Source organism: Nuphar pumila, chromosome 11 (assembly GCF_984573655.1).
Source record: "Nuphar pumila chromosome 11, dmNupPumi1.hap1.1, whole genome shotgun sequence".
Classification (NCBI taxonomy): Eukaryota; Viridiplantae; Streptophyta; class Magnoliopsida; order Nymphaeales; family Nymphaeaceae; genus Nuphar; species Nuphar pumila.
The window spans coordinates 9,009,131-9,022,161 of record NC_143259.1 but is presented as its reverse complement, the minus strand read 5'-3'; the positions used below and the strand labels follow the sequence as shown (position 1 = coordinate 9,022,161).

The following is a 13,031-nucleotide window of genomic DNA, read 5'->3' as shown; positions in this document are numbered from 1 at the left end:
TTTATTTCATTGTTGTTGTTGATGATGTTTGTTGTTCTCAGTGCGCCCAAGTATATCTTTTCTTGAGTAAAGGTTCAAAGAGCTATGTTCTCAGTTGCGCCCAAGACTTGCATTTCTTTCATCTGATTTCTTGATCTGACTCTATATTAACTGGTGTACATATCTATATGTTGATTGTCATGTTTTGTGGATGTTGATGGTTTTATTTGTCAGTATTGTACAATTTGCATTGACTGTTTGGAAATACTCATCTGCTAAATAACCAACCCATTGGGGGGAGCTTAGGCTGATGAGCTCTGAAGAGGTCAAGCACTTTGTGAACACCTTACGTTCCACCTTTTTATCTTTGGAGGTTAGTACTCACACAATTGTTTTTAATTGATTGATTCTAAGCTAGACATAACTACATCCACATGATAAAATTTGCAATATTGTAGCTATTGATCAATTTGTGATGGCTTTGATAGTGTTTTCACACATGCAGTGATTCAATATTTTGTATCACCTCTCTTAGTTGCACATGGTTTTATTCCTGTGCTGCTCTCGAATTTGATATATATCTAAAATTTTTTCAGCGCTTGATATTGTTTTATTACTTTATTTTTGAAAAAAAAAAATATTGTTTTTTACTTGAGCTAAAACTGTGCCAGTAAATAGTTTTTCCTTGTTTATTTTTACCGGCGCAAGATCAGAGCAGTTTTTACTGGCCCAATTTTGCTCCAGTAAAAGATCCTTTCATTTTTTGTGAAAGATCTTTACTGGCGCAATTCTGTGCCAATATTAACTTTTTGCTGGCACAAATTTGTGCCGTCAAAAATATATTTTTCCTGGATGTGTAAAGTTGCATCAGAAAATGTATTAACGACGGTACCTTTTCCGACGCAACTGTTGGCACATTCTTGCGCCAAAAAAGGTTCTTGCTGGCGCTATTAGTGCGCCAACAAAACCCATATTTCATGTAGTGATTCATCTAGGGCATGCTTGGGAGAGAAATTGCAGAGGCTTTGAAGAAAATGAAATCAAGGAGGGCAGTTGGCCCAGATGGTATACCTATTGAGGCTTGAAAATGCTTTGGAGAGAAAGGTTTAGAATGGTTGACAAATCTTTTTAACAAAATTTGGCAAACAAATAAGATGCCTAATGAGTGGAGGAAGAGTACTTTGATGCCTCTATATAAGAATAAGGGTGATATACAAGATTGCATAAACTATCATGGTATAAAACTCATGAGTCATACTATGAAACTTTGGGAGAGGGTGATTGAGTCTAGATTGAGGAAGGTTGTCATGATATCGAAGAATCAATTTGGTTTTATGCCTGGAAGATCAACTATGGAAGCTATACATCTTCTTAGACAACTTATTGAGAGATATAGAGAGAGGAACAAAGATTTTCATATGGTTTTTATTGATTTGGAGAAGGCATACGATAGAGTACCTAGGGATGTTCTCTGGTGGACAATGATGAAGGTGTTTCTCTCAAGTACATTAGTATAATTAAAGATATGTATGAAGGAGTAGTAACCAATGTCCGCACTTGTGGAAGGGTGACAACCAATTTTTCTATAACGGTTGAGTTACATCAAGGATCTGCTTTAAGCCATTTTCTATTTGCTATAGTGATGAATGGGCTTACGAGATCAATTCAAGAAAATGTGTCGTGGTGTATGTTGTTTGCTGATGATATTGTTTTGATTGATGAGTCTAGAGTTGGGGTTAATGTTAAGTTAGAATTATGGACACATACATTGGAAACAAGAGGTTTTAAGTTGAGTAAGAGTAGGACAGAATATATGGAATGTCGGTTTAGTAAGCAACGAAGTAGTGATGGGAGTGTAGTGAAGCTTGGTGAGCAAGAAATATCGGTGGATTATTGTTTCAAATATTTGAGATCTATCATTCAAAAGAATGGAGAAATTGATGGAGATGTAAATCATAGGATAAAGGTTGGGTGGATGAAATGGAAAAGTGCAACTGGAGTATTGTGCGATCGTAGAGTGCCATTGCGGTTGAAGAAAAAGTTTTGTAGGACGACTATTAGGCCCGCTTTACTATATGGTACGGAATGTTGAGCTGCCAAGATACATTATATTCAAAAAACGAGTGTAGCTGAGATGCGTATGCTTAGATGGATGTGTGAAAATACAATAAAAGATAAGATTCAGAATGAGGAGATACGTAAGAAGGTAGGCGTTGCACCCATTGAAAATAAGATGAGAGAGAATCGTTTACGGTGGTTTAAAAATATTCGGCGAAGGCCTAATGATGCTCCAGTTAAAAGGATGGAGAAATGAGAAAATATATTAGTTAAAAGAGGTCGGGGTAGGCCTAGGAAGACTTGGATGGAGATGATAGGAAAGGATATGAATGCTTTGAACCTCACCGAGGACATGACATTTGATATAAATGATTGGAGGAGAAGGATTCATGTGGAAGACCCAGAATGATTTCCTTTTTTGGTTCATATCGCCGACCCCAATTGTTTTGGGATTAAAGCGTAGTTGTTGTTGTTGATTCATCTAGGGCATCAACGACTCGAAAAAAAAAAGTGTGGGGCCCACCTAAAAGATGAGGAGTCCATCCATGGTATTTGTGATGTTGTTGATCACATAGATGGTATGTGATGTGCTTGATGCTAAATTAGATTGTCATTTCTTGGGGGAAAGAAAACAAAGGTGGGGGACTCCATCGATCTTACAATGAGCTTGTTGGGATGGACATGGAACTCAAGTGTCTAAGGAACATCATGCAGTTACTGTCACGTTCAGTAGTTCGTTAGAGAACTGTCACGTTCAGTAGTTCGTTGGAACTCAAAGTGTCTAAGGAACATCATGCAGTTACCTCCCCAATGGAAAACCCTCACAAACCTTTTCAATGGATGTTTTATTGAATTTTTGGTATTTTTTTTTCAAAAGTTAGACCCTACAGATGTGATCTATATGCTTGTTTTTATAAGAATCATTTCTTGGCGCATTTGATTCTGATGCATGGATAGGTTTTTATAAGTTTAAAAAATCAATGGTGCACAATTTTCATAAATTTTCAAAGCTCCAAATACCATTTTTTCTATCCAAAATTCATGATCCAAGTATCTATTTATAGTAAATCAATCAGGCTTAATACATTTGTATGGTCAGAATTTTGAAAAAAAAATGTATTGAAGAGGTTTAGGATATATATATATAGATATAGATATATATATATATATATATATATATATATATATATATATATATATATATATATATATATATATATATAGAGAGAGAGAGAGAGAGAGAGAGAGAGAGAGAGACCAAAAGTAGGGTTTGACACAAAGGGAAATAGTTGCTCATGTTTCCAAGTTAAAAAGTAGTTTAAAAAAAGGTAGCACAGGTAAGACCTAATGCAATTTTAAGGTTTGTTTTTTTATAACAAGAAAATACCACCACACTCACCGGTCCTCTTACCTACAAGCAGTGCATTCAGCTTTGACCTCGCAATAAGGGATGTGCCACACCCTTAGGTTTTGAACTTGTGACGTGTCTTCAACTTGATGAGGTTCAGGTGCCGCCCCTACCAGATGAGGAAATACCTCTAAGGCTTCAATAAGGCATTCTTATCAATGGCCAGAATGGACGATCACTTTTGGAATATATTCCACTCATTGGTATTATTCCAAATTCCAGGCTTTTAAAAAGAGAATAGAAATATTCTTCCACAAGCAACCAAAGTACTATGGACGCGTTGCTTACCAACGCAGCATCCAAATCAAACCGTGCACATCATTTTATACCTTTTGACCTAGGAGAAAATTACAGAAAGGTACATGAATCTAAAGTATTTGACGAAGGGTTGCCTCTTTTTAAATGAAAGCGGATGACAGGGTCGTTGGTTACTCGGTCCGTTTCGGGTCTAGGGCCCAATTAAATTCGGATCAGGCTCGGCTCTGATTGCTTAATCGAGCCAGAAATGGACTGGGTCCATGTGAAAAATGCACAGGGCTTGACAGACCTGGGCTGTTAGCTAAGTCTGGTCCAACCTTGATTACAACTTGGTCGAACCAAGTTCAGGGCAGAATACGTTCACGTTTATCATCGGGTCTTAACTGGGTCAGGGTGGGCTGGTCCGGCCCCATGGCCAGTTGGCCACCACTACCCCTGACGGTCAGATTGGATCGGAACCACACATGCCTCAGATTAAGCGGGTCCTGTGCCAAGCTGAAGGCCCAGGTTCGAATCCCTCTGACACATAGGGATTAAGAAATATCTGGTAGGGGTCTGCCTAACCCCAGCTTGCCTTTAAAAAAAATACATGCAGACGTTCATCCGATTATCTCATATTCGATTGTCTGACCCGAGTCCAACCCGTTTACATCCTTATTGCCTTGTCAGCGGTTTGCACGTGCACATGGAAACCAATTATTGTACACCAATATTACTAAGAAAATTGGATTGGATCTAGGCTCCATGAATGGCCCTACCCGAACCTGAGTGACGTATCAGCATTTTCGTCATGTGCATTTCAATTAGGCGGGTCTGGTCGTATAACCCATTGACCCAAGGTTTGAAAAATGTCATACCATGTAAACTGCCCAGAAATGATGGATACATCAATTTATTTTATTACCAATGCATTCCTTGAGGACCCTAACTGAATGATCAAACCTTTTTGGGTCATTTGCAATGAATCTAAATCCAAATAGACCCAACCCAAATCCGACTCCACTTACAAACCTTTAATGGTTAGTGATAGAGAAACCCCTAGATGCTCAGGTGCCTGTTGCTGAGTTCTGATCATGTCTTAGCATTGTGGATCCCAAGGCCTGACTATGTGATGAATGTTCGGATCTGCACGTTCGGTCCAGAACTTGAATCCCATGCCAAATTACTGAATTGACTTTTTCCTCCCCCTTCTTGAAAACTAAGCTGATCCCATCTGTCCAAGGGTATTTTAGACATTTAGAAGCCCGTGGGCCTTTTCGAAATTTAAAAAGGGTATTTCTGGTGGCATCTTTTGGTAATTTGTCCGTCCTTTTGTTCACAATATTGAAGTGGACAACTCAATTTCAGACTCCTTGTCCTATAGGGCAGTTTGGTCATTTTCCTAAAAATATTTTGTTGTCAAGTAGGTCCGGAGCCTGACTCAGCCAAGCTTATTTTGTTGCTAAAGTAGGTACGGATTAGGCTTTATAAGCTTGATCAACATAGCTGTATAGGTTGGTGGTTTTTTTTTTTTTTTTTGCAGCCAAGTTGTTTTTGCAGTGAATGTGATAACAACAACACTACTTGAATTTGATCAGCTTGCATAGTGACAAATCTCACGAAAATATCGCAAGAAATTCCCCCAAAAGTTAAAAACGGTAATTTTTTGCGATACTTTCAATTTCTCTAGAGTTTTTCATCAAAAACATAAATATCACATTTTAAACAAGATATTTATGTTTTTATTGGCTAATTATTATGAAAAACCCTTGGTTTATATTTTTTAAATATTTACTATTTATATTTTCTTATAAAATTTAGTTTTTATATTTTAATTTAATTTTTATTGCCAAGATTTTACCGAAATGCAAGATTTAAAAAAAAAATGTAATTCACACGCGTTTTTTGGCTTACAATATTTTGCTGTTTTTAACTTTTGTCACTACGACCATGGATGATGAACCAAGTAGAAGCCAAGTTAAAAGGTTTATTCCACTCTTGATTCAAATCATGTGAAATTTGGACTTTTATTTAGTTTGTATGTTCCATAAGCCAAACCTTAAGCTATATGGTTTGATGGCTTATAATTCATTATGTTCTAAGACTCACTTAGGATGCTTTTGTATGCCACCAACCTTACATTTGTGTATTGAATGTACCAAATTCAAGGTAAATAGACATTGAGGAATGTGTTTGTGATGCAGGATCAGGAGCTAAGCAGTCTGGGTTTAGGATTTTTTTTTCCAATAAGAACAGAAAAACTATCCCCTGGATCATAGACCTAGTCGTGCTGGCTAAGCCTACCATATTTACGGTTGCTTTTCCGACGGTGTAAACCCGTGGCACACCCCTTTCCCTGTAGGATTCATTTGTAAATAATTATCTTTTTAGTTTGTTTAGATTCAGTTCAGAACTTGAATAGATTTCAGTTCCAAACTAAATCCAAACAAACTAAAAAACCAATGGATTCACAAATGGATCTTAGACCTAACTTTTTAGACCAAGTCCTAATTGTATTGCAACCGATCATCATACCACATGGTTATCTTGATCAAACCTTGTCTCATTTGTTCTTGAACTCACCAAAAGCCTCACCAAGCGGTACAATTGATAATAAAAAGGACTGGACTGACTTTAAAGGCTGGGAATAGGGATGGCATTGGACCGGGTCTGGGTCGGGAGACAAGGTCTCCATCTCCGTTGTGCCTCAAAAATCCTACAGGTTTTAATTTTAACCTCCATCCCTGTTTCATGTTCTCCGTCTCTGGTCCAAAAGAGGTGAGAACAGGGCGGGGCTCCATTTTCCCTCGGTCCACCACATCTTTAAAGAAAGATTGGGGATGAGGCAGGACAGGAGAAGGGGGGCATCAAGGACGGAGACAGAAAAGTGTAAGTCCATTCCCCCTCTATCCCCGTTCCATGTCCTCCATTCCTAGTCCAAAAGGAACAAGACAGGGCGGAGCTCCATTTTCCCCAAGTCCACTGCAATCCCTGGGAAGTCAAGGAACTGAGAAACGTTCAACACTTCTTCTTTTTTTATTTTCCAGCTTCTGACAATCACCCATCTCAACATTCCTCGAGATGGAGACCATGCTCATCCCGGACAAATGCCAAGATGGGTGGCTGTCAGCGGTGCTGCATCATGGTTCATGCGACGCCGCTGGATATAAATGTGAACACTTAATTTTACACAATTCAAAAATAAAAAAAAACGGTTTCCCGCCAAATTATCCGCAATGTAAAAGTGGCGAACCATTCGAGTATTTAACGAGCAACTCACCTCAAAATTAGGGTTCAGTTTATCTCCGAGAGAGAGAGAGAGAGAGAGAGAATGGGAGAGGAATCCGGCATTGCTAATGTTCCCGAGATGGAAATCCTCGATCAGGAAGAGCTCGAAGCGATCGAGGCCGCGTTCGCTCTCCTTGAAGATGCTTCTTCTAGGAAGAGGAAGACGATCCCTAGTGACGAAGATCGATCTGATAGCCGGCGGTTGCATGATTGGAGCTTCTCGTCTTTGAGAAGTCGGCGAATCGTGCTGGATTCTGGCATCTGCTTGTCCAAGGCTTCCTCTAGGGGATCGGAAGAGAGCGAAAGAAGGATCACGAGATCAATGACTGCAGATTCCAGCCCTAGGAATGAGATTTGGAACCTGAATCCTTCTTCCTGCCAAGGTAATTCTGTTTTTTTCCTTTACGGTCTATTTCTGAGTTGTTTTGCTCAGGATTCATCGAGTGCGTAATGATTCAGTGCAGGGGTCGGGATCACGGAGATTTTCCGAAATAGATTGAGTTATTGACAATCTGTATTGTCTGAACATGCTTTCGTTTTCTTTCCCTTTCCCCCCCACCTTTCTTTAAAGATTTGTTTCCCTTCAACCACGTCAGATCCCCAGTGTAGGTTGGGAGCATCTCAATTGTGTTGTTTTTGTATTATTCTCATATTAGTACTTGATAGTTTTCTTCTTCTGAATGGAGGTGGATCGATTCCTCAGGGCTCTCTCTTTATATATTATTTTGTGTTGTGTGGGGATGGGATGAATTGGAATCGTAGTAGAATTATGAAGTAGAGAAACGTAGATTAGGCATTGGAGATGTTATTGGTCTGGATATTCATATTGGGTTCTAATGTACTGTCTGAGTTTATAGAATTACCAAATTCCCATAGAGTTGATGATACGACTCGGTTTTGCAGTTCCTCCAAAAATGAAGTATCCCACAATGATTTTTTCTGGGCGAATTGTATATAGCAGAACTACTTCTGATGCAGAGAGCGCTGCAAAAGAACTATTGGATATTGTTAATGCTAAGAGGCAGGATATGGCTAAAATCTCCATGGGGTTCGATATTGAGTGGAGGCCAACATTTAGAAGAGGTATGTGTTTTTTACAACGATATCTGGCTCTTGATCACTTGAGATGCACTGCTTAATTTGCCAAGAAAACATTTCATGGACGGAATTCGTGTAACCAGTTTGCTTCAACTAATTGGTTTCCTCTCATTCATGCACTTATCAAGACCACCCTTGGTGGATGACCATCGTTGAGTCTATTTGTAATAGGTCTGCAATTCGTCTTTTTCTTGAAATTGATGTTGTATGGGCTCTATGATTTGTTCTTCTAGCGAATACTAAAGTCCCGTGCTTACCATCATCATAAGGACCTATGAGTGGTGACTGCTGTTAGAATTATCATATCAAATAAATATCATCCTATTTCTTGTGCTGATTTGGTTATTTCTTGTGCTGATTTGGTTTCTCTCAGTCAAATAGGGTTTGATTAATTATGGCATTTATGGATAACAGTTAGCAACAAATTGTTGCAGAAATTTGAACCGTCTATTGTGACGTCTAATGCAGAATTATTGAGTAATACTTGGTATCTACAGGGGATGCACTGAGAAGGGCTTCTGTCATGCAAATATGTGTGGATCCCACCCACTGTTTTGTTATGCATGTAATTCATTCTGGAATTCCACCTCTTCTGCAGTCTCTATTAGAGGATGAAACAATAGCTAAGGTGAACCACGACTTGCATTTCAGTTATCTTAAGTTCTTTTTGATTTGTTCTTAGACGTGCACCTTTTGATTTTCTGGTTTCCCAATTTGTAGGTTGGAGTTGGCATAGCCAATGATGCATCAAAGGTTCTGAATGACTATAGTGTCCATGTTAAAGGTTTAGAAGATCTATCTGGTCTTGCAAACCGCAAGATTGCTGGAGCTCCCAAGAGATGGAGTCTTGGTTCTCTAGTTGAAATGCTTATATGCAAAGAGGTTTCCCACAATGTTTTAATTGCATTCAGCCTTCTCTCTAACTGGAAATTTTAACATGCAAACACTTGAATTATCATTAATTTAATCATCTTCATTCCTTTCATGTGTGTTATTGTGGATTTTCAGCATTTGAAAAATGTTTGTTGTGGTAGACATCATTGAAGTTGTAAAATTGCACACAATATGTGGGTTTCTTAAGCTTAAGCTTAAGTGCTTAACTAAATATTGAAGCGAAAAAGAAAAGACCATTTAGGAAAATCTTGAAGAATATCATCCTTCTCAAAATTGTAGTACTATTGGCCACAGCCCCTAATGTCTGAACAGTTCTTTCTTCCTATATGGCTTCTTTACAACACAAAAACGTGTGTTGGTCTGTTTGTGTGTGTGTGCATATCCATCTATGTGCATATGTGTGTATGTGAACACGTGCATCTGTTTCTACTTCTAGAACCTTTTCCTAAAATATAATATATGTTGTCAACTTAAACCCCACCCAAACGGATTTGTGTAATAAATGCTTCATGCAAGTAGAGGTGAATGCGGAAGGCTTGTCTCTGTTTAGAATAATTGATACCCTGGTTAATATCAGGTGATTGGGATGCAAAATAATCTGGAATATTTAGTAGAAAGTTATTGATTTCCGACTAATGCTTCTGGCATCAGGAACCTAGTTAAAAAAATGGGTTGACCACAATACGTTTATGTTGTGAATGCTAAAAAATATAAGCTGAAATGTAACAAGATCTTGGAATCATCTAGTTTCTTGGAGGCATGATTGGAAAACAGGGGTGGTACTATAATATATACTCTAGCAAAGTACACAAGGAAAAATGCACATTTAGAAAGAAAAATGAAAGTTTGATGTACATGGGCATTTGGTGAATTAACAATTTGACAACTTATGTAAAGCAACACTTTTAACCTGTTAGAGAAATTGAGATTCACTAGATTCATTTATTTTGCAGCAACATGACTGTTACACTACTTTTATGCATGAAGGTTGCATTTATTATTATTTTTCTTTGAAGGAAAATGTTGCATTTATTCTTAGAGTTCAAATAAATGTGACTGGATGTTGGAATTTAAGGAAGGTAATCCTGTAGTATGCATCTTGATGAACTGGGTAAAATAGGCATCAAGAGCCTAATGTGATAACTTATCCAAGGAAATATTCCTCTAGTTTTCAATATAGGCAAACATTAGTTTCTCCTTCCCTCCTAAGAGGAGCCAATGATGGAAATCATAATTATCCTTCTACACAAATGTGAAATTTTGAGTCACAGGCTGCTCCCAAGCACAGGACTTCTCCTGACCTTTTTTTTGTTCTAATCTAGAAGGGATCAAATATTGTGTAAGTCAACTCTGAAGTACAGGTAAAAGAAATTCTGAAATTGAATTTGGTGTTTATCAGTGGTTTCAAATGGAAAACTTTGGAACGTTGGAGGTGTTGAGGTAGAACTGAAACTTGTATTACATGTTGAGGTACAACGGAACAAAATTTAGTTGCATTGATGCTTTTAGTGTGATGAGTAAAATTATTGTCTGGCTTTAACTTCAACATCCATCAATTCATTTCATGTATGTCAATGCTATGAGAATAAAAAAGAAGAAAGTTTAAGCAATATCAATGCACTATATTTTATTCACAAGATTCCATGTGAGCCAAAACTGGATGCATTAAAGGGGATACTAAGATACTTCGGAGGCATAGGCAGGATGATCTACAATAGACATTTGCCATCATTGTTAAAGCTGTAGGCGAGTAGCCACAGAGCTTGAATGAATTATTACATGACTTAAATGCAAGCTGAGTAGAGGGCATCTTCACTTGGAGCATCTATATATCGTCATAACATACCTTCTAAACTTAAATGCAGTTGCTTCTAGCTTTTGCTTCACGTGAATATGAAAATTATTCCCTTGCATTTGCATCCTAATTGCTTCATTTTTTTTTTCTTCTTTTGCAACCCTTCACTACAAAACAATATGTATAATTTTATCAGAAGTTATAAAGTATATTTTTTAGTTTGGTTGGGTAATCTCAAGAATATTGTTGTATTTGATCATCAAAGTGCAATATATTTGAAATGTATCATGGAAAGTAAACATATTTAAAGCCTCTGTTGTCCCAGAGGAGAAATTGTGAACTATATGGTGTTCTGCATTTTTGAACTGATACATGTACCTTTGCAACAATGATTATCCCTTCCAGATGATAATGCTCTGTTGTAATTTTCTAGGCATCAATACAATATTGTAAGTTTCTTAACAATGGCATCAGAGAGGTCTGTTTGATAAGAAGCAGATGCAACCTACGGTGGTTTCTTTCATTGCTGTTTGAATTTGGGAACTTTTCTTGGATATAGGATATTTCAGACATGTTTTGATTGGCACATTTATTTCTCAGAAGCATACTGACTGCGATTAGATTTTAATATTTTATGTTTCTTATGCTGAGGATAGAGCACATGGATGGCGATTAGACATGTTTTGACTGGCACATTAGCATATGTTTCTTATCTTTTCACATGAATTGTATTCTGTTTCTTTGACATTGGATTTTAGAACCTCTTAGTATTTTTTATCAGATTTCTGTTTCTGTGGAAAAGAAAACATCTTTATTATGCATTTTTTTGCAGTTAGAGAAGCCCAATAAAATCAGATTAGGAAATTGGGAAGCTGATATTTTATCAAAGAAGCAACTCCAGTATGCTGCTACTGATGCTTATGCTTCTTGGTATCTACATCAGGTGAGAATCTAGAACATCAGCTTGTCTAGATCCTTCTGTAAAATTCCAGAGTCTGGATTTGGTTCTTATGATCCTTCCATTTTTGCCAAGTAGGTATTGCATGGCTTTCCAGATACACATGAAACTTCTAATGCTGAGGATAGAGCACATGTGGTAAATACATGAGGTTTGACTCTTCAAATATGTAACCTTCAAATTGTGCTAATTCTTTAATGTAAAATTTCAGCTTGTTCCACTTTCCATGAATCTAATTTATTGGTCCTGTATATTCAGTGGAAAATGGTGGACATGTTCTCAGTGCAACTCTTTTCTTAATGAAAGCCAAATTTACAGGCTATGTACTACTAAAGCATTGCACTTGAAAGTTCCTTGAATATGTATTTTGCTGCTGGTTTTAATTTTCTTTTTTACAAGTAACAACACAAGTTTATGCATGTGCATCTGCCACATATAAGTGCCTGTTTTAATGGTTTTATATAATTATATATTTTTGTTCTATGCATCTTTTTCTTCTGTCAGTTGACAAGCTTGAAAATGGGATGTGACATATGCATGCACTCTTTCATCTATAAAAGGCCTTCTGGTGGGGACTTGGGAGTTATTATGTTCTCATTAAAATGCCATATTTTTTGTTTGCATTCAACAAAAGTAATAAATGGGTGCGAGAAGTGTCGTGGTAGAAGCAAGTAGAAAGTAGCATAAAGAAAAGATGACAGATAAAACCTATGTTTTTTTAATGCATATTTATGCATTTTGTCCAACAGTACCCGTCATTCTGTCATACATAGGTTTTTATAAACAGAAATACTTATGAAAAAAAAATTCTAACAAGAAATCTGCACTTACAATATCATCAAAAAACTATTTCATATGGGAATAAGTAGTTTCTCATAGAGTTTTGGAAGCATGAATGAGTGGTTTTTCACTTCCAAACCAAACATCGAAGTTTTTATATGTTTCTGGTATCTATGGTGTGGACCGTTGAAAGGGCCTCCAGCTTATGCCGTGCTAGTGCAGCATGGTTCTGTTGAACACTGCCCTTGTAAAGCAATCATGTGAGCTACTACGATCTATAATTTTTTGCTGACCTTGTAAGTCCTTGTTCTTTACCTTTGAGTCCTTGACAGGGCTTGCTCTCAAGCCATGACACTCTGTATGAACATTACCGTCTTTTTGAAGATTTATGATAGATCCTCTCCTGAATGTTTCGTATACATTTCTGTTCCTAACTTTTGGATAATAAACTTTACCAAGTTGTATCTTGGACTGACCTAAATCACTTTCCAAAAGGTTGTCATTTTGGACAAAATTGCCCATATCTAGAATAGAAA

General features: G+C 37.3%; 1 protein-coding gene across 1 annotated transcript; it reads left to right on the top strand.

Moving 5' to 3' along the window:
• The first annotated feature begins 7,013 nt into the window (after nucleotides 1–7,013).
• LOC149821862 (3'-5' exonuclease-like) lies at nucleotides 7,014–12,015 on the top strand. The gene is made up of 7 exons (XM_089980183.1): nucleotides 7,014–7,413; nucleotides 7,874–8,053; nucleotides 8,566–8,696; nucleotides 8,789–8,950; nucleotides 11,590–11,700; nucleotides 11,794–11,853; nucleotides 11,974–12,015. Exons 1-7 carry the CDS (start codon nucleotides 7,014–7,016, stop codon nucleotides 12,013–12,015), a joined length of 1,086 nt encoding a protein of 361 aa, XP_089836309.1.
• Nucleotides 12,016–13,031: the final 1,016 nt, after the last annotated feature.

What these genes read in the sequence shown, in the direction of transcription:
- LOC149821862 (XM_089980183.1), top strand. Translation starts at nt 7,014, where the DNA reads ATGGGAGAGGAATCCGGCATTGCTAATGTTCCCGAGATGGAAATCCTC. An exon ending in GAGGCCAACATTTAGAAGAG is followed by an intron (nt 8,054 to 8,565) that starts GTATGTGTTTTT and finishes TGGTATCTACAG; the next exon opens with GGGATGCACTGAGAAGGGCT. An exon ending in CTGAGGATAGAGCACATGTG is followed by an intron (nt 11,854 to 11,973) that starts GTAAATACATGA and finishes CTGTATATTCAG; the next exon opens with TGGAAAATGGTGGACATGTT.